The sequence below is a fragment of the Lichenostomus cassidix genome, chromosome 1Aa (genome assembly GCF_008360975.1).
Source record: "Lichenostomus cassidix isolate B80296 chromosome 1Aa, HeHo_3.0, whole genome shotgun sequence".
Classification (NCBI taxonomy): Eukaryota; Metazoa; Chordata; class Aves; order Passeriformes; family Meliphagidae; genus Lichenostomus; species Lichenostomus cassidix.
Window position 1 is genome coordinate 53246339 of NC_139480.1, and position 24747 is coordinate 53271085.

Here is a 24747-nt window from a genome sequence, read left to right on the forward strand (position 1 = left end):
ACAGTCCTTGCTATATATATTCTTCACAGCATCTTGGGCAGCAGTTATGAGATAGAGAAAAATCTTTTTTGCCATGATCAAGGTATACCTAAGCTTGCTGGGAGGACTGGGAGTGTATAGGCTCACAACTGTAATAGCACCTCAATGCATTGCAAAAATCATGACCATTTTTCATTGATCTACCAGCATTCAAGGTGTCATGAGTCACTTCTACTGATGAAGGAGATGATAGCAGAGATACATATTTCCTTTTATTTTTATTGTACATTCAATTTTTAGGTAAAAAATATTTTTCTGTTTTATTTCTATTTGAAATAGTATATTTAAATTTCTCTATTTTGCATATATGCAGCAATCTAGTGCATACTTCATGGCTTGCCTCACCAAACACAGACAAATCAAATAGAAGATGGGTTCTTTGCTTGCAGTGTCCGAAAGCATTACAGTCTGCACTCTGTTCCCCATCCCTGTTACAGCTTTTATTGTCTTTGAGCCTCTCCTGTCTTGTTCTCTGTAGCACAAATAGCACTACCAAATAACAGTGACCTCTCCATGCCATGTTTATTTTCAAATCAGATGAAAAATACTCCAAGCTCAAGATTAAGTTCTTATTCAGTTCTGATACATGACCTGTGTTTTGGAGGGAGGCTTCCAGTTTCATCAATTGACCTAGTTACTTAGTGTATGTCTCAGAGAAAAGCTGCTGAGATGACCATTAGTTTTCTCTAAACAATTTCTTCACTTGTTCTTAATATTAACAAACAAAATTACATTAAGGAAAACAGAGACAGGACAATCCTCATTTTTGAAGTAGATTTTTAATGTGAAGTTGGGAAGCTGGGCATTGAATTCTTCAGTTTTCTAACCACAACCCCCAAATCACTCCTCTGTGCAAGTGAGTTTTGCACATGTGCATTCTGTCAGGGAGTCACAGCAGTTCCTGCATCAGTTAGCAGTTCTAAAAGGTCTCTAAATCCAGCAGGATTTACCAGTCTCACCTGTGTGTGTCTAGTGCTGAGCTGCTTGTTTGTAACGCTAATGCTTTTTGGAAATGTCCCACATTACACTTTGATTTCCCGAGCATCGGTTTCTTTTAATTGCTCTGAAATTAATTTTAGAGCGATGAAGAAAGCAATGACAATCTGGAATACAGGGTACTGCATTTGAGGGCTGGAAACAGAGTGCAGAAAGGAGCCTTTCACTTCAGAGCAGCTGGTCAGAATCCAGCTCAGGTTCAGACTTAGCAAAAATCACTGCTGTGTGGTGGCTTCTGGGTGCCCTGCACTCTACATCCAAAAATGAGTCCATGTCCACATCACACAAACCACAGAACAACTGGTGCTACTGTAATTGGGAGTCTGGTGGCAGCACCAGTGGAAAGGGCAGGGACTTGAATGAGCATGGAAAATGAGCTGCTTTATTCCCTGCTCCCTCAGGTCACCTTTGAGGCACATCTGTTTGAGGGAACTTAGAAGAAATTTGATCTCTGGTAGCTCCCTTCTGGAGATAGAAGAATTTACTTTCCAGTACTGACAATCTGACACCCACTAAAAAACTTTGCATTCAAGGAAAATAAAGATCATTATGGGATCATTTAACATGGGAAAGCCTGAACTTTAAAAAAAAAAAAAAAAAAAAAGCTACATATGATTGAAAAATCAACAATAAAATCCAAATGCTGACTTGAAATAATAGGAACCTAGCCAAACTAATATTATCAAGCATGGCCACCGTTGCCAAAAATTGCTTCCCTCAAAACCCCAGGGAAGTCCTGCTCTTTTATTAAACCATTGAACAATTTCTTCCAGTTGAATCCCTTCTAGGGCAAAATTAAGGAGTGCTTCCACTGTTCAAACATTCTCTTTGGAGGTGAGAACATAGATTGCTAGAAAAGATATTGAACTTTATTCAGCCTGAGATGATGCCTTGATGTCATGGAAACAGGGACTGGAAGGAGAGCTGTGAGCAGCACAGGACACCAGAAAGAGAAGTCTGGCACTGCCACTGTGCCCATGAATCCATGGTGGGGCTTGGAAGGGACCTTTGGAGGTCACCTGCTCCAACCCCTGAATTTGGCACTTCCACTGGGTCATCTGCTGTGAAGTAGAGAGCTCCTTTAGTGGATTTTATACAAATCACTAGTATTCCTTAAAAAAGCTGGCAGGAAACTAATCATGTACTACCAGCAATGAATTTAGCCCCACAGTTCCTGTAAGCTTCAAACAGCTCAGCTGTGAAGACACCTCTTAAAATGCTGAAATGACAACGTCACTGTGCCGACTGCAGTGGTGAATGTGGTATGCATTTTTGACTAAGTGAAAGTAAAAAGAATGTGTTTGATGTCAAATAAGTGCGTTAGCAAATCTGAAATGTTCAGAGACAGCTTGGACTACATGTGAATTTATGCCAAATGCAACTAAAAATAGAATACAAACTTCAACCTCAAGTTAAAGTTTTCCACCGCAGTTCCTCAAAAACACAACATTTTGACTTTTCATCTTAGAACAGTTTAAAAACTTAATTTAATTAACTTTAAATTATTTTAAGAGCACCTCAGACCCAGAAAGTTAATTTATCAGTATTTATTCCAGGGTGTTGGAGGGGGGAAATAGAGAGGGGGGAAATGTTTGTGTGTTTGAGTGTGTACATGGGGGTGGGGGGGAATTGTAACGTGCTACATCTCTGCTTTTGTATTTTTGGACTTCTCTTCAGTAGATGAGGTTGCCAGATTTTGTAGTGTTTTTTGTACAATGGAGACAGGATTTAGATCCCCAAGTTTGTTCCCAGTTGTTGTGGTCAAGCAGGATTTGAAACCCGGGGCTGTGAAGGTCAAATTCCCAGCCCCACAGTCTCTTGTGAGATACACCTGTGTCCCGAGGGTGGTGGGAAATAAGTACATCCTTTCAGGCTAAATATAGAGAAGTATTGTGAAGCACCACAGAGGTGTGAGGGCCAGCATCAAAGTTCCTGGGAGCCCAGGAATAACAGCATGCAGAGCACAGATATCAGAGTTCAAAAAAAACCAGGGATTTCAGCATCCTGTATCACAGCACCAGTCTCTTGTAATGAAGAGTATGTGGTGCATATTTTTCCCTTTTCTATGACAAGTGCTGAATTCCTCAGGGGACTGGTGATGGTGCAGAAAGCTGGGTCCTTCCACGGCTGGGAGCAGCCGGGGCTGAGGCTCAGCCAGGGGAACCTGCTTGGAGGCTTTCCTTGTTCCAGCAGCCAGGGCACAGCCAGAATTGATGGGAACAGCAGCAGGAGGTGCGATAAGGTGTTTAAATGGTGGAAAAGCTATGGAATAAAAACGGATTTGGTCATGCTGAGGGCCTGTTACTCGACAAGCAGTGGTCATGTCGTCAGGCAGAGTGTTGTTTCCATGAGCAGAGAGGGAAGTGCATCCTCCTGGATGTGAAGAAAAATAAGCCATATATGCAGCAACACAAAGTGCTCCAGTGTGACAGCAGTGCATAAACACCACGGACTAAACTAGTGCAGGATAAGATCACTATTGAGAAATATGAAATTGGCTTTGAGAAAGAGATTTCCAAGGTAAGTCAGAGGTCAGAAAATGAACTGCTTTTGTAAATTTCCCACAATACCATCTAGCAAACTAGGTTACACATGAATGAAACCATGATGTATGATTTGGCTTCTTAAGCATTTAAAATCCTGTAAAACTGTAGCTGCAGTGTTCATGCCCAAATGATTTTACTTTGTGTATTTATTTAGAGAAAGCTGAAACAGTTTTCCATTTATGTGCATTCAAAAGCTGCATATTTCCAAGACTATAAAGGAAACCTTAAAAAGAAATTACTTTCAGAACTCAAATGGTGATATTTTAAATTGGATACAAAAATGAATTAAAAATTACATAGATGTAAAAAAGCGAAAATCTCAGTTGTCATCTTTTTGTGACTTGATCATAGCAAATGATAGTGATGTACACATAAAACTGGACAGCACAGATTTTTGTTTCTCGTGTTTGTTTCATTTTATGTTATGCATTTGCCTGAGCAGTTGCTTCCCACATTGTGAATTATCTTTTGTGTGAATGTTTTGAAAGTCATTTTAAAGTTGGAGGTCATATAAAATATAGCTGTTTATGACATTCTAAGTTTGTGCCTAAACTCTCACACAGATTTTGGGTTTGTGTACACATACAGAAAATCTTGATTTTATAGTTCTTGAAAGTAAGGATTTGCATTAATAACAATAGAATGAGACCCAGAATGTTTCATTAAATGTCAAAACTATGTAAATTATACTTGGATTTAGGAATTGGCTAGAATACCCTGAAGTATGGTGAGTTTTCAAGTTTTTTCAAACACCAATAGCTTTCCAAGCATGTATAATACGAAAGTCTAAATTATATATTGTAATGGTGCTGTTCTGGTTTTGTTCTTAAAAAGTAAATCCAGAAAGAGTGGAAACTATTATAGGAATACTATTGCATTCATTTATAATTCAGGAACATTGTAGGAATGAGATTTGTTGAAATGACCACTCTCAAATAATGTCATTGTATTCATTTTTTCTGACCTATAAGCAGAAAAATTAATCACTGAAGAGAATTTTTTTAAGCAATAAAATTAACTCAGAATTATTATTTTGCACAGATTGCTGTTTAAGATACCTTTAATGTTTTCAGCAAGTCCATTCTGTCAGGACTGCTGTCAAATAAACCTCCACAGCACCTGCTCAGCAAAGCCTTTGTACTGTCCAGGAAGCAATGTGCTCTCAGTTGCTTTTTTCAGAGCCTGCTGGATGGGACAGGCTGTGTAAACCAGGCTTTCACATTGGTGAGCAGTGATAGTTAGAGATAGCTGACTTTTTTTAGGGGAAGAGGTCATATTTTCTTGAATTGGGTAGAACGTGGACTTTGGACGAATATTTCCTGTGTTAGGTGCAGCCTGTCCGTTCCTGACGCTGGCTTATTCCCTGGCTGTGTTTTGCTTACCCTCTGCAAGTGTGTGCAGTCTTATGTAGGCAGAGCAGAAGTCTGGGAGCAGCTCCTTGTCCTGGTGGGCAAGATGGCAGCAGGATGGTCAATGAAAGAGGGAATTGCTTAGTTCAACCCAAACCTTTTTTTCCATTGTGCCACTAACCTCCCCAGAAGCTCAGTACTCGCCTGGCTCTGCTGGGTCAGTATGATCAGAAGTTAAAGGTTGCCATCTAATGGGGAACATACATAATACAGTCTTCGTGGGATTTTACCCAATTACCTTTTCTTGTCCTTCTCCATGTTCCTGTAAGTATTCTCTTTATAAGGCACTAGTGGAATGGGAATGATATTTTATTCAGATTTTGCCTGGGACGGTAAATGATACTTTGTCAGTAACAAGATGTTGCATTTCAATGAGAAATTCCAGTCATTCAGTGTAACCTAATTTCTTACTGTTTTTTCTATGAATTCAGACATAGATGAGTGCTCCTTTGAGCGGACCTGTGATCACACCTGTATCAACTATCCTGGAAGCTTTGAATGTCTCTGCCACAAAGGCTACACCTTGTACGGACTGACGCACTGTGGAGGTTTGGAAACTGAGTTTTGCTTACATGTCTGTTTGTTTGCTTTGTGAACTGTTTACAGAGCCACACATTGGTTTAGATTCGTAACTGAAGATGATAAAACAATAAAGTTAAAATAAATCTAAAATATCATTACCTGGGCGTGACTAAAATTTCAGCATCTCAAATTCACTGAAGCATTCCCAACAGAAAAACACCAAAGAAAACTATGTCCCACCATTTTTTGATCAGTACTTCCACAGGAGTGAGGTTAGTCATAGCTGTAGGGAGGCTTCATATGATGGGGAGCAAAGAGGACAGGAGAAAGATGTCAGTTTTTCAAAGTTCACATATTTTGGCTCTGTTGGCATTTGTCCTCACCGGTGTGTGACATAAACTGTGAAATGCATAAAAGAAGGCTTGGTGGATCTTCCTCCCATTTTCTGGGGAGCAACTTTCAAGCTTTTTGGTATGCCTGGGAAGAATTGGTGCTGCAATGTTTCATTCTCTAGGAGGAGGATATTTTTTAAGTGTGTCATCGGGCAGTATTACCACAATGATCAAATTAGAGGTTCAACTGATGTAGCACAAACAAATGCTGGCCCTTCACTTCTGAGTGCTCAGTTCACCTGATTTTGTAATGTCAGCTTGAGAATCTGCTGATGATATCTCTGCATGGCTTCTTTTTTGGGAGAAAACGGTAGGAGGTGTATGCTGGTCTCTCTTCTATAGAGTGGGATAAGTATCATATGAATTCATGGTAAGAGTAGAGGCAGGCAGGAAGAGAAATAAGAGTCCATCTAAGTTTGGGAACAGACTCCACTCGAGAGCAGTTGTGAAAGCAGAATCAGAGTCCAGAAGTTTTTGGGACCTGTGTTGTGGGAGGTGTGGAGAGACTGATCTTCAGTTTCACTGTTAATTCCTTAATGACTTAATGTAATAATTTAGGGAAGGCCTCAAAGTTTGGGGTTCTGCCTCAGTGTTCAAATAACCTTCAGCCTCAAATCACCTTCAGTCTTTTAAAGAAGACTGAAGAAGGACCTAAACTCTAAGTGGAAATACTCAGTGCTGAAGAGCAAAAACATTACCAGATCCAAACCTCCTCCTCTTCCTCCTCCTCCATAGTGAGCAGATTCAAAATCCCAACTCTGAACCCAGACTTGTCCAGGCCGTAAGTTTTGCTGCTCAAGCCTGTCATTGCTTTTAGTCCTTCCATTCTTAATTTTGAGGCCTACCATTGAGCCAGAGCATTGGCAATTCTGTGTTGGTTCGATGTCATGTCAGCTTATTTAAATAAATAAACATCCTTTCTGGCAGTGGGAAGAGAGGAGATGAGAGACTGGCCTTGTTGGCATGAGTATCTAAATGCTGAATGCACAGACTGGAAAGGATACACCTCACACTGGCTAAATACTTCTGTATTGTACCAAAAGTTGAAAGATTTCCTGTGGAATATCAATGATAACATAATTTCTTTGCCTTCTTGCAAGCTTTTACCTTTTATTTTTATTTGAGGAGTTCAAGTCTGAACTGCACTTCAACTGCTTAGTTTCTATTGAACGCATAATTTCTTCCTTCACCTGAATAATTTCTAAAAGCAAACTCTGGGAATCACGTGGAGAATTTACCTCCTTGTTTTGCAGAAGTGGTCTAATCTCACAGAGGTTTATGCCTTTGACATTTTTCTAAATAATGAAATATGCATTATTGACCAGATGCTGTCAAGACCTTCAAGCATGTTTTGTGTTTTGTGAGTACTTCCAAGAATTTCAGTGTAACTAGTCCTGGCAAGTAAACTGTATCAAATGCATAAATCCTCGGGAGAGTAGGAGCTGTCTAAGGACAAATACCTGCAATATACACTGAAGTTGTTTGGCCCTGCCTTTAGACATGTTAATATAGACTCAAATGTAAAAGATACAGTAGAAATAGATTTCCTTATGCACATCATCTCTTAATGCACACTATATGTGTGTACACATGGTTACGACCCTTTGCAACTTTAAATGTGTTTTCAGATATTGACGAATGCAGCATCAGCAATGGTAGCTGTGACTATGGGTGTGTCAATACTATGGGGAGCTATGAGTGTGTCTGCCCACCTGGAAAGAAACTGCACTGGAACAAAAAGGACTGTGTTGGTAAGTGTGGAAATGGGACTCAGAAGTGGCTGTGGCAATGCTCCTGGTCTCCAGGAGGGTGGAAAAGCCCATGGTTTTGTTTGAGAGGTGCTGCATTTTCACAATATAGATCCCCAAATTTATTTTATAAACTCAGATAACACCTGATCCTGTGGAGCTCCATGGGCTAGGATGCAACTGCAGGTGTATTAGAGAATGGGCAATATGTTGGATTTTGTTTGTGTAGAAATTTTTTAAGGTTTATGAGTCCATTCACAGAAATCTAAGTACTATTATCTTATGTATTTTAAAGTTTTGTCCTTAATTTGCCTTTTTTCCATCTTTGTAATGTCATCCACAACTCTACCTCTAAGACGAATTTAAAATATTAAAAATATTTAACTGTTGCAAGTAGGACATGGTATTCAGGTTAATACCTACATTCACAGAACCATACCCTAATTTTTCAAATTATCTCTAAAGGTATCCTGCTTAATATAAAGTACTGACATTAGCTGTGCCATAAGTATTAATCACAATGAGCACAAATCCTGAGACCACAAAAATTATGGCATTTGCTGCTAGTGCCACTTTGTGGCAGACCTGAATTTCTGTATCCTTTAAATAGATCACCTTTTTTCTGGAGTCTTATTTGAAGTACAGCAAATCTTGGTCATGGCTACAGCCATTCATAGTATTTTCTGTGAGATTTTAATTCAGGTTTTGCAGTTTTAGTGAGAATGGCATACCTGGGGTTTTTCATGGCAAATTTTTTAACCACCAGTAACTTCTCATAGACACATTTGGGGATGATGCCTAATACCTAATTGGGAGGAAGACAGAAGAAGAAAAGGGGAATCTTCCTTCAGGGAATCTCTGCACAATACTGAGAGAAAGCACTCCTTAATCTGGAGCAGAGAGCACTGCACTGGCCTCTTGTGTGATCATGCAAATGTGGCTTTTTTTTTTCACTTCCACAGATACAGCAGTGTGGAAAGCACTTTATAACCAGGGTGGGGTGGAGTGGGGTGGTGGATGAGTACCTCAGGTTGAGTTCTAGTCTTTGCCACTATGTTCTTCCCAACCACAACTAAATGCTTTATTCTCCTGCTCACTTGTCTTTATATTACCTTCCCTGCTATACAGAGAACTAAGTATTGTGACAGTAAGAAATAGCTAACTGTGGTTTTTAGCAATATCCCAGTTATTCCTCTGGAAAGGATTTTGTAAATAACAGCTGGGACTAAAATTTTTGGAAGTCTAGTATAAAGTTAGACCACTTCGGCTATATTCCCTCTCAGCCTACTAAGAATGCTGCTCCCATGGTAAGGGCTGTGTTGAAAATACTTTCCTGGTTGTAAATTTCTCCTCATTATTTAGAATGCTAAGTTGAAAGATGGAAATAGAACATCCTTCTCTATTGATATATACTGTAGTATTTGATGACTTCAATGAGGTTTAAAATGAGTGTCATCTCCATGCTGATTGCCTGCCTTTATTACCAGCATTGTTAAGAGGAAACTATATTCTACAAAAGGACGATAAAAAGGAGAAGAATTCTATTTACTCATCCTCAATGCCATGTGATTTGGAGACTATTGCAGTAACAAAACCCTCTTTTGTTCAGCAATGGCATTTTGTGTTTTGTTGCCTCTTTAGTCCAAAGAAAATAGTTTCTTTAAAGACATCACCAAAGTAATATAGAAGACTTAGGAGGGAGATAAGTGGAGGATGATTATTCCCATGTTTGAGATGTGAACATCAGGCATGTTTATGGGACTTGTATATATTTATTTTTAATGACCAGTGAGGCCAGGAATACAAACCAGCTGGAGGCTGCTGGGACTCTTCCTCTGCACTCAAGCCAAGTCAGGCAACACTCATTCCAGCTACTGCATTGGAATTGCTTGGTTTCATGCTGGATTTACTGGGATTTTCCCACATTCTGGTAGACCCAAACCAGCCTAGCTGCTACAGCTCTGGCCTCAGAAGCAACTCCTACATAGGTGTGGTCCTCTGGTGAGTTGGCAGATAGGGAAAATGACATTTGCAGTAGCACAGTCAGCCGTGAGAAAAACAAATGTCAGCCAAGCCTGTCTTGTAAGGTGAGCGGGTTTGGAAGAAGCATCAAGAAACGGTTGGAGAAAAATCATGTATCTGAAACAGCATTGATATGCAAGAAGCAAGAACTGCCCTACAGTTGCCTGACTGAGATTTAAATTTCTCCTGCCTCCTCTCTGCCTGGCTGGGAAGTTTTCTAGCTCCAGAAGCTAGAACATGGAGCTAAAGTTACAAAGCCTGTGAGAGTTAGAGAATTAAAAAATACAATTTTCTAGGTCATCTAAATAAACAGATCACTGTGCATAGTGCAGTAGTTCGTCTGGTAAATCAGAGAGCTGTGCCTCCAAAAAGGGGAAAGGACACCTCAAGTCATTAGTGTTACCTGTTGCTTCTGAGATGAAGATGTGCACACAGAATTGTGCTCAGAGAGACACCTGCATTCCAGAGTGAGATCTTGACCCATGTTCAGGTGGTCCCAAAGTGGAGGATAGGAGGGAAGGACTGTGATCTAGAGTTTAGGTCTGAAAACATGACAGAGTTGTATTTTCAAGTATGAGCTCAAGATCCAAATCCAGGTGCTCTCTCTTAATGTGTGCTTATTTCAGAAATTGCTGTATCTGTCATTATGCTTTTCTGCCACTTGTGCCTTTTCTCACCATTGTATCCAAGTGTGTACACAAGGTTCTGGGTTGGGCAGTGTCCGATTGTTTTACATTTCTTTCATTTTTTCTCCTCAGAGATGGTGAAATGTCTCCCAAATGCCAAACCAGCTCCCAAGGCTCAGCTCGTGTGCAGTAAGACAGGAGGCATAGAGAGCTGCTTCCTGTCATGCCCATCCAACACTCTTTTTGTTCCAGGTTTGTACAAAATATTTGTCCTCTTAAGTCTAAGATGTGACTTGAGGATTTTTCTCCATTAATGTATTCATGATTCTTACATTCATTCTTTGTTATGGACAACAGTAAATGAGCAAAACATTATAAATTAAATTGGGCAAGATATGCACATCACTAAATACAAGAAGAGCTGATTGTCAGCTACACTTTAGAAGTTTGGTCCTTCATTGTTTGAGGTGTCAGTTGCAAGGGTGGGAAAATTCTAACAAAAACCTTGTGTTAAAAAGCAACAGGAATTCACTGAAATCAACTGCACAGATCCTGCACCATCCTGGTTACGATGGATGTGTCTCTCAGTTCAGCTGAGTGTTATTTATAAAAACTTGGGCATTTCATCCTCACCCCCCCTTTTTTTTACCATTTGCTACTGGTAATTTTCATCTTCACAGTTTTGCAGGAAAGGTGGTGGGGGGATTGCTACTGCTTTTTCATGGATGTTCTGGCACAGGATTTTTTCTGAGTTTCTACTCTTCATGTTTAGTCTTGGCATTATATGCAATAGAGCTATTCACACTTTATTTTCAGTTTAGCAGAGATTACTGGAACTGTGCAATCTGTGAGCACCAGGACACACTTTTATCTGTGCAATAGGTAAATGCTGTTAGGGTTTTAAGTATGTAATTTTTGTGTCCGCCAGTAAATTCGGTCAGAGCCTGAAGCTAAAATTATTATGAAAGTACATGGCTTATTTTTTAAATTATAGGGACGATCAAAGCAGAAGGACTCTGCCGTGGACAAACACAAAATAGTTTTTATTTGTGCACCATGGAATTATATACAGCTAACCTTGTGCCAAATCACTTGCAAAATGTATCATTTCAGTGCCGGAAGAAACAAACCGTGAAGCAGTAGCCTTTGGCCGAATATCTCAGCCATTTAAAATCCAAGTCCAGCACTTTAAACGTATCCTTGTTTAGCAGCATTAAGAAGCTGAAGCATCAAGCAGGTGTTTGGTGAGGCTGTTGCCCTGTGCTGACTGTGTTCTGTCCCCCAGACTCGGAGAACAGCTACACGCTGAGCTGCGGTGTCCCCATGCAGCACGGCAAGGCGCAGCCGCGGCGCAACACCACCCTGCCCAGCTGCACAGGTGGGTGCTGCCCTGCTCCCAGCCCGGGGAGGGAGGGCAGGGAGCTCCAGGGATTGCAGGACATGGAGCTCCTGAGCTAGGCAAGGCTGGCCTTAAGATGTTGCCTGATAACAAAAGGAAAAACCTTGCCACAGAGTTAAAGCGGTAAGATAAAAAAGCGATTCTTTAGCGGAAGCTTTCGGTGCGCAAAATAGGGCACACGCATGTGTGATACAGGATTTCAATAATTCTGTAAGGTGAATTAATTACTATATCTGGCTGGTACATCCAGTAGGAAATCAGTTACCCCCCTAAACCACCCATGAGTCAGCCCCTTGGAGTTGGTCCAGGGGCTTCTTTGCCCTGTTCTCATGCTATGTCTCTTAAGTTCTCGTAGAAAATAAGATGTCCTTGTCAGGAATTCTCTCCTTAAGAATAAGACAAAGATGTCTTTGTCAGGAATTCTCTTCTTAAGAATAAGACTTCTCTTAAGAATAAGACTAAATTCCAAGTATGTGTTAGCAGGGTTAGCTTATTATTCTAAAATCCAAGAGAAAGGGTAGGAAAAATACCAGGAACTATATAACCACATATTAACAGTCTACAGAACTACAAATATATGGAAAACATATAAAAATTTATAAAAAGCAAAAATCTTTAGGCATCAGAGGTAGCCAGTGTTTCCTCATGCACAGACTCCTTTTGTGCAGCCTCTCCTCAAAGGTAGGGTGTGTAGAGCTGCAGGACTGAGTTGGTGGCTCAGTGTGGGAGTAGTACAGGTTTGAGATATGTTCAGTAAGGACAAATACATAGAATCATTTGCTTTCCATAGACAATGGCAAGCTTATCAAAATGGGACTTTTTCCCAGGCTTGGAAGGGTGCCAGAGGGACTCAGCAGTAGCACAAGGGTGAGTCCCAGCCCTCACCTGCAAGGCTCTTCCATAGGAGCACAGATCCTACTACTGGAAGGATAAAAGGTTATCCTCCAATAAAAAGGTTTTGAGACTTCTGTGAGAAAATACTGTATTTCATTCATCTTTTTCTCGGAAATGGCTGGACTATTTTTGCAGAGATATTTCAAATGTTTATGGAAAATGATAGCATTAAAAAAAAAAAAAATTGAAGCCTGGCAAAACTAGAAGCAGCTGAAACAAAATCCAGCAGTAGGAAGTATCAGCCCACTTTATATTACCTGCAGTACTTCTCTCCAATTTGCCAGTTCTCCAGCCATGTATTTGTTATCTGCTTGGGGAGTGCTAGGAGGTGCAGTGCTGTGGAGTGACACAGCATGACAGCAGATGTTTGTGGTACAGGGACAGGCCACTTCTGTAGTTCTGGTTCAGTAAGGCCCTCCCAAGAAAAGGGGGGGCCCCTTTGTGGCATCACCTGGGACCACCCCCACCTTCTCCAGGGCCTACAGCCACTGGCAGGTGACAGCCAGGCCAGTCTTTTCCTCCGGGGATTTGGTGAGGCAGCAGCTCCATTTTATACGCAGTGCATAGCTATGTAACAGATTTAAAACAAGACTGGGAAACCTGCCTTGGATTTGAATCTGAGGGATAAAGCTTGCAAGCCATAGACTGCAATAAAGGCAGTTCTCTGGATGGTTTTCAATTGCCAACAGCATAGCTCCACTAAATTCATCTTACTGGCATTAGCAAGAGCAGAACTACGAGTAACATGGGAAGTCACAGAGAGTCCAGAAAAAGATAAGGTGGGGATTAATCTTTTTCATAGTAAAAGACAAATTCACCCAAAATCCAGTAAGATGTGCAGGCCTGCTAGAGGGGAAGTATATGTGCACAGCAAGTGTGGTACCAGCACATTCACTGATCTGCATGGGCCCAAGGGGAAGTACCCACATGAAAACATGAATTTGTGCAAATGGACCCCTTGTACAAGGTGTGTCATTCTTGGGCTGCCTCTTTTCTATGTCACAACGAAGTTTCCAGTCTGTTTTTAAAAATAAGTTTCACATCTCATTTCCTCTGCATCCCAATGGTAGCTTTTTTTACTTTACAGATTCGCTAGCCCCTCCAATCAAGCAGAAAGCTCGTTTTAAAATCAAAGATGCAAAATGCCATTTACGGCCTCGCAGCAAAGAAAAAGCAAAAGATTCTGGGAAGCAGGCTGTTTCAGGTATGTGCTTTCTTCCAGCATGTAAACAACACTTTAATTTTTTTTTGTTTGCTTCTTTGTTTGCATGGTTTGTTTTCATGCTGCAGGCAAGAAAAAAGTAATGGTTTTCATATTTGGTCTGAATTTAAATTCAGGCCAGGATTCTCACTATAGCTGAACAGTGCCTTGGGTTTGGATCTAACAGTCCTGATAATCTCACCAGTTGCTTTGAAAAATCTTCGTTCAAAAGTACATGAGTTTGGGATTAAGCTGATCCTTTTTGTGGCCTTGATAATGGCAGAAATACCCTGAGACAAAAAGCTATGACTAATGCAAAGTTACGTGAAACAATGTCATGGTTTTTTTGTTCAGTTTTCCCAAACGAGGTTTTTAAAAGAAATCAACAGCTATTATTTGTTTGGTTTATACTGGATTAGTAACCAATTGTAGCATCAAAGACAACCCCTAAGAGGTAAAGTTATTATGAAAATCTGATATTATTCAGCCTTAGATCTTTTGTTATGAGTGAGTAGTTGTGATGTTAGAAAAAATATTTATAAGATTTAGATATAATTAACAAAAATGTGGTATTAAAAATATCTGTGTGAATGAATTCAAGTAATCAAGTGTTTTCAAAACTTGTATGACTAGGTATGTGTTTTTATTAGTAGTAGTTTTAAACACCACTTTTAAAGGTGAACAAAAAAAAATTTAAAAATTATATATATTTGACAGATCTTTGTGACATTTATTTCTTGCCCCACATCCCCTCAATGTCATGACAGGGACAATTAAGGAATATTTGGGTGTCATTGCTGGGCATCTCCACAGCTTAAAATATTTGGAGTCCATTTAAATTTAATATTAACTAAATTTTCTGGATTTTTATGCATTATAATGGTGTAATTGCAACAGCTTCTATTGCTGCTTAAAGCAACTTAGCAGCTAACACCAAACATCTACTTGTGATAAAATCTCTGTTGTGAATCTGTATTACCACCCCTTTGCTAGAGAGTGAGAAGTCATATGAGCCCTGAACAGAGAAGAGCTATTTTTTGAACATTTGAATGGATTAAAGATTTTATTTTTTAAATTTAGACTCATATTTTGTCTTTACCCTGAAATCTACAGATTTATGTCTCTAATTTCACAAGTATTGACTTAAGACAAGTCTTTGTTATCAAGATGCTTATTACCCTGTGAATAAGACGTGATTATCAGACTCATTTTTAAAGTCATAGAAATTGAATTTTTTGTCCACACAATCCATACAGTCACTATGGGAATGTATTTCTTGGATGCATTTCCTTATCCTTTGCTTGCTTTGCTTTGCTTTGTGTTTGTTATGTCATCTGTACTCCTGAGTGTAACACTGAGATTATATCATATGGCCACACCCTCAGAATGAAATCCTTCTGGAGGCTTGAGTGCTGCAAATTTGTCCCTGACCTGGCAGGTCCATCACCTGTGGCATTCTATGATTCCTGCTCAGACAAACCCTTCCAATTCATTTTCATAACCTCACAATCAAAGGCTTTTGAAGCCTTTCGTATTGGATGATTGTCACTTCTGAAAGAGAAGGAATGCCCACTGATCGTTTTTAGAGGCCCAGGCCTGACATTCTCTTGGATTTATGAAAATTGACTCTCTTGCTTTGTTTAGCCATCAAATATCTGTTTATGGTGTTTGCTGATTTTAAATAATTTCTGTAAAGAGCTTTCCAATCCCTATGCAGAAAAGGACCAGGCAGTTTTAGGCATTCAAGGTACCACTGTGCATCACCAGACTGTGCTTTTGCCTTCTGCATTCACCAGCAAAATGATCAAACCCAGCATTGCCCAGAGAAGGGTGTGTCTCACAACACACAGGGAATGTTATGAACCTGTCACTGCATTCATGATAATCCAGTGAGACATCACTTGTTAGCCTGTCACTTGCTACTTTGCTACTTGATTTCTTTTCTGTGTCGCTTCTCACGTGCAAAGGAGGTCAATTCCCCTGCACAGACAACTGCCAGGTGACCTTTGTGAATCTCAAGTGTGATTCCTCCAAGAAAAAGCGCCGAGGACGCAAGTCACCATCGAAAGAAGTGTCCCATATCACTGCAGAGTTTGAAGTGGAGATGAAGTCAGAAGAAGTCTCAGGTTTGTGAAAGATCAGTCTGTGGAGGGAAATCAGAATTTAGTTCCTTGGTGTGTTGTTGTCAAGCTGCTGTGAACAGCTTTTAGCACAAGCCTCATTCAACAGCCTTTCCAAACTCAAAGTTTCAGAGATTAAATTGAAAAGAATCTGGGGTGAAGTTAAGCTAAAGGAACAAAGATTAAACCTGCATTGAAATTCCTTCTAAGCCTTGAGTTAAGTCATGTGCTTTAATTCAGTCTGATTTCTTTAATCAGCATTGCTAAGCAATGCACAGGGAACATAAAGATAAGGCAGAAGTTCTGCAAAAACAATGATAAAAATATCCTCCAAGATGTAAGGTGCTGAATGTTTAGTCTGTGAATCAGACTTTCATCACACAGTTGAAAAATTCATGTTTTCATAACAAACATCGGGAATAAAACTAATTGCTTCGAGTTATTAATGAGATGGAATATTATGGTATAAATTCTAGCTAAAGAAAATTAATACTGAATTCTATAAATATGTTAGTCCTCCAAGGCAGATTTCTTAACCTTGAGGGGTACCTCACTAGCCAAGTGATTCAAACAGTAGTTGTGCCTGAAAGCACCTTTCCTTTTGTCACTGACACGAAGGTGTTTTTGTCAGGGAAGTGGCAAGAATTCCTAATCAGCTGAGAAAGTTCAGAAACGTTAGTGGTGGCAGCCTAAACAACACCTGGGAGGAGAACACAGCAGGACTGATGCCTTGTGCAGCCCTCAGCCTGTGCACTCACTGTAACCCTGCTGCCAGAGAGGAGCTCAGCATGCACTTGGAGGCATTGGAACTGTTCCATGGACCTCAGGGTGCTGTCCTGTCCCTTTGAAGGGCCTGATTTTGAATACAGGGAGCTGCTGCTTCAATTTGTATGGAAAAGGCAGTGAAGCAGAGGTGTCCTAGTGCAATGCAGGCTAAGCTTTTTCTTGAGCACCTCTTTTAAACATGAATCTCAATTGCTTCTAGTTTTGTTATCATTTCCCATCTAGACACCTGTAACATTGACTGTGTTCGGAAAAGGATGGAGCAGAAGCTGCAAACTGCAATCAAAACATTGAGGAAATCTATTAATAAACAGCAATTTTACATTCAGTTTTCTGGGACAGAATATGAAGTGGCTCAGAAGCCAGCTAAAGCTACTGAAGGGCATGAAGCGTGCAGTACAGGGCAAGTACTGCAGGATGGAAAATGTGGTAAGTCTAAACAGCTGCAAAATTCTGCCATATCCCCCAAAACAAGCAGTCCAAAAGTACCTTTTCTGTGGTGAGCCAAGGAGGAAATCTCTGTGATGATGATTTAGAATTTAATGATTAGTATTATTCAGTATATATGCATGGACTCTGGATGGTTCATAAGACTTTGAAGGGAATTCATTAGATGGTTGCAGGAAAACAGAAGCATAAATACAGATACATTCCCATGCTGTCAGGTGGTAGGTATCAAAATCTGCCACAAGATGATGTTGGGAGTTAGTTCCCAGTTGCTCCCATCTTATGAAAATATAATTGCAAATCTGTAAAATAATAATGTGGTGTTTGACTAGTTGCTATGTATTTATTTTTATATCACCACTCTCACTCTCCTCACCACCAAATAATCTGTGATCCATGGATATGTTATATTTCATGCTCAAGGGGTCCAATTAAAAAAATTATAGCAATCTATTTTATGTAAAATATCTAATTTCTTTTAGCCTTTTCCCGTGTCATCAGTCTCTAGTGCTTTGCTGGGGACAGTGTGCTAGTGCAAACTTAGTAATGGCAGTTTTCAGCACTGCGAGTTTTCTAATGACTTGCAGACATCTATTCAAAATCAGCATATCTATTTTTCCAGCTTTTTAGATTCCAAGCGATTTGCAAGCCAAAAGAAGTCAGATCTGATAGGTACTTCCAATGAGCTGGTTCAGAGGTAGTTAGTGATTTAGAAATTGTATTTGAAGGACTGTTGCTGTTAGTATTTAGAAACTCAGGCATTTTAACCACCCCTATCCAGTAGGGAAGAATGTTTGATGCAGTTACATGCCCTGTTGCAGCAAGAAAAGCACAGGTATTCCTGTATGTATTTAAGACACTTTACAGCTGGGGTATTTGGCAAGAGACAGAAATTATTACAGGGGATACATTGCGCATGGACAAATCTCTAGAACTGATCTCAGGAGACAGACTTTTTGCAGTCATCCACCATAAACCCAACTTGGAAATGCACCTGGTGTAAACAAAAACCACACATTATGTCCCACACTTTGTGCAGTGCTGTTTGAATAAACTGTGAGATGCTGATTCAAGACTGCACCCAGCTTTATTAGCAACACACATGTGATAAACACTTGAGTGCAGTACAAAGCCATTTAATAGTACAAATAATAGCAGAAGGACTTCACCTTGATTCAAACTGACCTAGACTGCAGTGGAGATCAGTCTGTTCACATCAGGTGAGGATCCTGGACTAGCATCTGCAAAACGTGCCATTATAATACTGGGGCCAAAGAGATCCATGTTCTCTAAATGTTGGATGTAAGGGCAAATAACATGACCAAATGAACATCCTTCCATGGCCTCCCCTTTTCTTCCCTCAGTTACCTGCAGCACGGGCACCTTCTATAGCGGAGAACACAATCAGTGCGTTCCGTGCTCGCCAGGAACATACCAGGACACAGAAGGACAGCTCACCTGTGAGCCCTGCCCCAGTAACGACGGCCAGGGAGTGGCAGGAGCACGGAATGTCTCGGAGTGTGGAGGCAAGTTGAACTTGATTGTAGAAGCTTTAGGTGTTACCACACGTACATCCTGTGAGGCAGGGAGGCTGAAAGAGGAGAGAGCCTTCCACACTTTTGTCTTGCCAAGGGAACAGAAGAAATCTCTGTGCACTAACAAGCAATGGATGGTTTGGCTTGGTCCATCCACTCACATTGCTGACAAGAAGATGGGATCTGCTACAGCAATGTGAGTATGGAAATGAGCAAGCCAAGCACAGCACTTTGTGCTTCAAGTCAGGTGTGGAAGTACCTTGACTTGTAAGGACTCATCAGTATATTGTGAGCCAGAGGATTGGATTACTTTGGACTGGTATTGGTGAGTCAATAATGTAATTTACATTAATGCTTTCTTCAAGGATATCTGAAAGAGCTGGTGAAAGTACAAAGTGTTCTAACAAAATCTTGATAGAGCCCTTGCTAAAAAAAATTTAAAAATCAAACAAAACAATACCAAACAGAAACATAGTTGCCAAACAGCATATTGTGAAACTGGTTCTATTTACTGGTGATGGTTTTAGGAAACAGATACAGGAACAATACAAAACTTGCAGGTAAGATTAGAATTTGATCTGCAGCTGCCTTGATGTCACATGTTTAAGTGAAAGAAAGCCTTGCTTACTACTAGTGGGTTTTATACTTCTTCCAGAAAAGTGAACACACTAACACAGATGATCATTTTCAATTTCTAGGGCAGTGTTCTCCTGGGCACTACTCTTCGGATGGTTTTAAACCTTGTACAGTCTGTCCTCTTGGTACCTATCAGCCTGAACCAGGAAGGACCCTCTGCTTTCCCTGTGGTGGTGGGCTTGTGACCAAATACGAAGGTGCTGTTTCCTTTCAAGATTGTGAAACCAAAGGTGAATTTAAAATCTTTCCACAATTCATCTTCCTACTTCTTTGGTTTATTATCGTCAATGCCAGAGGGCTTTGAAAGGCTCCAAAACAAACATTGTTGCTGCATGGGCATGTGATTAAATTAAATGGTCAAGAAATCTGTAAACTGGGAATGGTCTTCTGAGGTTGTGCAGACTAAACAGGCTTTATGGTTTTCTTTGGAATTTACCACAGGCAGGTAGGGGGTCAGCACTGCAACTGGTAAGGGAATCAGCCCCACTGTGTGGCAAGAAACAAGACAAACTTGGATTAGACAATACTTTAACTTTCATGTCCTGTATATTTTTATTTACTAGATTAGAGAAACTAAACACTAGAGAAGTTATGCAAAGTTAAGGATTGATTACTCATGGACTAGGCAGAAATTGTAAGCGTGCAACATGTTCTGTATTCCATAACATCAACTTCCAGTTCCAGTGCTGAAGAAGGAATCTGCCCAAATGCATTTTGGTTTAGTTACTGGAATGACATGCTGGCACTGGCAAACAGACACTAATGGAAACCTCTCTGCTGCTATTGTGGAAGTAATTTTTCTTGTTGAGGTGGATTTGCATCAGCTTCCACTTCTTACAAATACATTAAGTATGGCAAGACACAGGTGTTTCTAGTTCATAAGGCTTTAGCTCTAGTCATGGGGTCCTGGATAGAAGATCCTTTACACTGGGAAATACAAGGAGCTGTAATGGTGTACTTTCTGCCTTTTATGGCCTAATAAGTATGTTGCAGACCAGCTATGTCCACGATGGAAGAAAGTTCTCTCTGCATTGGAAGTTGCTACTTTTTGAAAATAATGCACCTCATACCTTGCAGTTCATTGCTCTCCTGGACACTACTACAACTCCACAACACACAGATGTATCCGGTGCCCTGTGGGAACATACCAGCCTGAGTTTGGTCAAAACTACTGCATCACCTGCCCTGGCAACACAAGTACAGATTTTGATGGCTCCACCAATGTCACACACTGCAAAAGTAAGTAACGTTTATTTCAGTGACACAAAGCGTGTCTTTGGTTCTGAACTGCAGCTCAAAGGTTCCATCTGTCAGGCTGGACTTCAGATTTATATTTTCTAGTTAGGATATATCTACTGCCAGAGGGAATAGGAAAAGTTGGTAAGACAATGAAGGAAAAAAATTGGGAAAGTACTAGATGCACTAGTTTTTTAGCTTTGATATGATTTCACAGAGTGCCAGCTACAAGTTCAAACTAGAGAGCCTTTAGTTTCCCAAATCCTGTAAGCTGTGTAACAGTGATGCATATTTCTCTGTGTCACTGTGGGGCAAAATATCTTCTATCAGAGTAAATGCCATTTTGTAGTTATTATAAAATATTAGGAGATAGGGTCATGCATGCTGCAATTGCCAGGTGATCTCTTATTGGAGGATTTTTTGCAGTACTCAGCCTCCTATCGTAATTTCCATTTTAAATATCCCCAAGGATTTCAGTGCAGTTTTATTTGATCTTTTGTGGATGACTGATTATTTTAGGCAAGCTTTTTTTTTTTCATCACTACCATGCTAATTCAAGAGAATGTTTCGATAATACTTAAGCAATGTCATCTAATTAACTATTCATGTGCAGATCTACTGTAAGATTTTACTCTGATTATGTGCCATGTGTCTTTTAAGCCCTTCATCATTTCTAATGTAACTTGAGTAAATTATATATTTCAATAGAATTGAAGAAGTTTGATGATTTTCCTGTAAAATAAAACCATCCTTGTTACTTTGTTGTTTTAGATCCTCTCTGTTTTCAAGCCAATTTCTGACCTTAAATAATACTTGAGAGTTGGATTAAGCAAAATATTTAAACATACACCTAATTTTATGTGGATGACTAGGCCTGGAGAGATCAAGCATAAGTAACTTGTGCCAAATTCAACAGGAGTTTTGAAAACTCAGAAAGAAAAACTGATCCATCAGGGGAGATCGTTTATTAACTGGTTTAATCTAAGATGAAGCAAGGCAGATCTGTAATCAAGTAAGGCTGGCTGTTGGGACCAGCACACTCATACAGCTAAATGCAATTAAAAAACAAGTAAATCAAAGCAGAATATCTTCTGCATGTCAGCATAGTATCCATGGTAACCACTGTGTGAGTATCTCCACAACTGGATCATGTTTTACTACCTGTGTTTCTTAATCAAATATTAAAGCAGCCTGGATGAAGCTTTGAATCAGTTCATGCACTGGAGAATAATGTTTTGCCAAGTAGTTGGAGCAACCTTGTGGTATTCCTTTAAAGCTGGAGAATGTGTGCCTTTCTAAAGCCACAAGGAGGAGTTTAGACTTGCTCTTGACAGATCTAGAAAAACACCTCAGATTAACTAATCAACTGATATGAATGCCAATTTATGTTTCTCCCCAGACCAGCACTGTGGAGGGGAACTGGGGGACTACACTGGCTACATTGAATCACCCAACTATCCTGGAGACTACCCAGCTAATGTGGAATGCATCTGGAATATAAATCCACCTCCAAAGAGAAGAATACTCATCGTAGTACCTGAGATATTTCTCCCAATTGAAGATGAATGTGGTGATGTTTTAGTAATGAGAAAAAGTGGTAGGTTGCCAGACATGGGTTTTGTTTACTGCAGACTGATGGAATGAAGAGTTCACATTGAAGGGATGACTGTCTTTAGTGTAGTCAGTGTTTCTAAAAGGATTGTTGAATGAAGTGGCACAGCAAGTTAAAACAGAACACTACCAATAACAGTTAGCAGAGTGATACTAATCATTCAACTTTATTGTCTGAGTCACAAAGCAGTTAATGGGCTTCTGTCAGTTATCCCAGTTATCACAGCACATAAATCACTGCTTCTCTTGAAGTCAACAGTGCTAAGTTGTATCTGGAGAACTGTCTCTGTAATCTGTACAAATTGTGCTCTCACTTATCCTTTGAAAGTATATATATATATTTGTGCTGCAGTTATTGCTAAATCTGGACTGTGGGTTGGTACAACGGACACCCTCAAGAAATCCAGAGTTATCCCACTTTTCTGTGGAATGGAGGGGGTACATTGCATCTTTGATTAAAAAGTTTGTTCAACAGCTTCTGAAGTTAAGATCCCAGTGAGATGCACTCTTCCTTTGCATGGAGGATGTAGGCATCCTTCTGGTGATTTGTTGCTAAATCTCCAAGAAGCACCAAACCTGAAAGGTAATTGTTTATATGTAGTTTTGTTCAAAACAGTGTATTTTACGCACTAAAATGGTGTCTTTTATTTGCTAAAACAATTTTCACAACTTTTCCTCCCTGAGGGCCTATGTTGACATCTCTGCATATCAGAAGGCAGGCACCTTGTCACTATAAATGGAAGGAAATTATATCTTTCCAGATGATGTTTTTAAAAGAAAAGCACTTACTATAGCAAAACACATCAGTTATCCTTCTAATCCCAAACTGAGGTTCCAACAGTGACCAAAGCCAGTCACATCAGAGTAAAGTCACACTTCAGAGATGATTTTCCCTTTAGTGAAGGCACGTTGGCTGCCACCAGTCACCTCCTCCCAGCCAAGCTAACTGTTCTGTGGGTCACTGACTCCCCGGAGTGTGGCAGTCTTTTGGTCAGAATTCCTACACCAGACATCACATTCAGATAAATAGTTTATTGCTATCAGATGAACTCCCCAAAGTGGGCATGTGAGGGGCTGGTTACCATGTCTGCCTGCCCTGCAGCTCACGTGTTCTTACCCATCTGGGACAAGCACATGGGAATTCTGGAATTCAATGCTAGCATAGTAAAAAAAAAAAAGAAAACCAAGTAATACTAACAGTAATATTGAAAAGTAATATTGATGGTAATTTTATAAACATCAAAAACGATAACTTCACTGTCTGCTTAAGCTTCTTGCTGTGGGACTCCCATTACCTTTCTGGAAAAACCTACTTCTCCTTATAGGCAAATAATGACTACATGCATTGTCTCACAAAAAGTTTCTGCTCTCAGGAATATGTCCGCTGAGAAGTGCTTTGTCAGCTTGACACTTCTGACCTCTAGATGAGGAAGGGTGCAAAAATTTTATAAAGAATATCATTTAACTTTATTTCTAGCTTCTCCTACTTCAATTACTACGTATGAAACATGTCAGACTTACGAGAGACCTATTGCATTTACCTCAAGATCGAGGAAACTGTGGATTCAGTTCAAGTCAAACGAAGGAAACAGTGGCAAAGGATTTCAGGTCCCCTATGTGACTTATGATGGTGAGAATGGAATTGTTTTTCATCTTTGTGTTATATCTGAATTACAGAAAATTTTCTTTTAGAATCTCTCTTACACTGCTTACAGGGACAGAAGAATGAGGAAAAACTTTAAGTGACTCAGTTTTAGTCCAGTGAATGAATTTTGGTTGCAAAGACTCTGAAATGACACACATATAACATATATAATCTTTGACAAGTTATTTTGTATCCCTGTTTCTTCATCTCTAGAATGGCGATAATACAGCATTATTATCTGGAGGGAGTAGTTTTTTGAGGATGTTACTATTTATTTGGATAATTCAAAATTACTGTTGTAAAGAAATAGAGAATTTTAAGCTTATTAGATTAGAACACAGCAGCCTGAAAGACACTGAGTAATTAACAGGATACAAAATTTCTCAGCTCTATCTTCAAGAGGAGGTCTAGCTCATGTCTGGCTATTTCCCTCCCAAAGGATGTCACAAACAGTCACTCAGCTGACCTTTATTTTTCAGAGGATTACCAACAACTAATAGAAGACATTGTTCGAGATGGCCGATTATATGCATCAGAAAACCATCAAGAAATTCTAAAGGTAAGAAATCTCTGCTTTCTTTGAGGCCAACCAATAATTCCCTTTCCTAAGCATTTTCCTAAAATAGTTCTTGTTACCTTGATAGAATCATTATATTGAAATCTCAAGTGTGACCCCAAATGCAGTTCTCTGTCTTCTGAGGTTTATGCTGCTATTTGAAGCAGCCCAAAATCAAGTAACTCAGCTGGGCTAAACACGTGCTTATGTCTTTTGTGGAATCAGGAACTAAATGAAATGTATGCTAATATGACTAATAAGATTGTTTGTTAGAAAAATTAGTCAGCCAAGAAAGAAGAACCTATTGTTTGAAGAGCCTTCTTCAGCCTCAGTCTGGCACTTAAATGTTTAAATGACTTACTAGTTTCCTGTGCATTAAAAAAA

The 24747-nt window shown here is 39.8% G+C and overlaps 1 protein-coding gene across 5 annotated transcripts in view; it reads left to right on the forward strand.

Annotated features, from left to right (window-relative positions):
• SCUBE1 (signal peptide, CUB domain and EGF like domain containing 1) overlaps nucleotides 1–24747 on the forward strand; it is a 181067-nt gene that overhangs the window by 154923 nt on the left and 1397 nt on the right. For 3 of the 5 annotated variants that reach the window (XM_085048990.1, XM_085048992.1, XM_085048993.1), the window contains 13 exons: nucleotides 5422–5538; nucleotides 7533–7655; nucleotides 10433–10552; nucleotides 11586–11678; nucleotides 13681–13797; nucleotides 15762–15920; nucleotides 16923–17126; nucleotides 18509–18670; nucleotides 19378–19545; nucleotides 20393–20554; nucleotides 21951–22148; nucleotides 23640–23792; nucleotides 24287–24366. In XM_085048990.1, coding sequence (XP_084905116.1) covers nucleotides 5422–5538; nucleotides 7533–7655; nucleotides 10433–10552; nucleotides 11586–11678; nucleotides 13681–13797; nucleotides 15762–15920; nucleotides 16923–17126; nucleotides 18509–18670; nucleotides 19378–19545; nucleotides 20393–20554; nucleotides 21951–22148; nucleotides 23640–23792; nucleotides 24287–24366 — 1856 coding nt within the window. The remainder of the gene's footprint in view (nucleotides 1–5421; nucleotides 5539–7532; nucleotides 7656–10432; nucleotides 10553–11585; nucleotides 11679–13680; nucleotides 13798–15761; nucleotides 15921–16922; nucleotides 17127–18508; nucleotides 18671–19377; nucleotides 19546–20392; nucleotides 20555–21950; nucleotides 22149–23639; nucleotides 23793–24286; nucleotides 24367–24747) is intronic. The other 2 variants (XM_085048991.1, XM_085048994.1) reach the window with 1 other exon arrangement.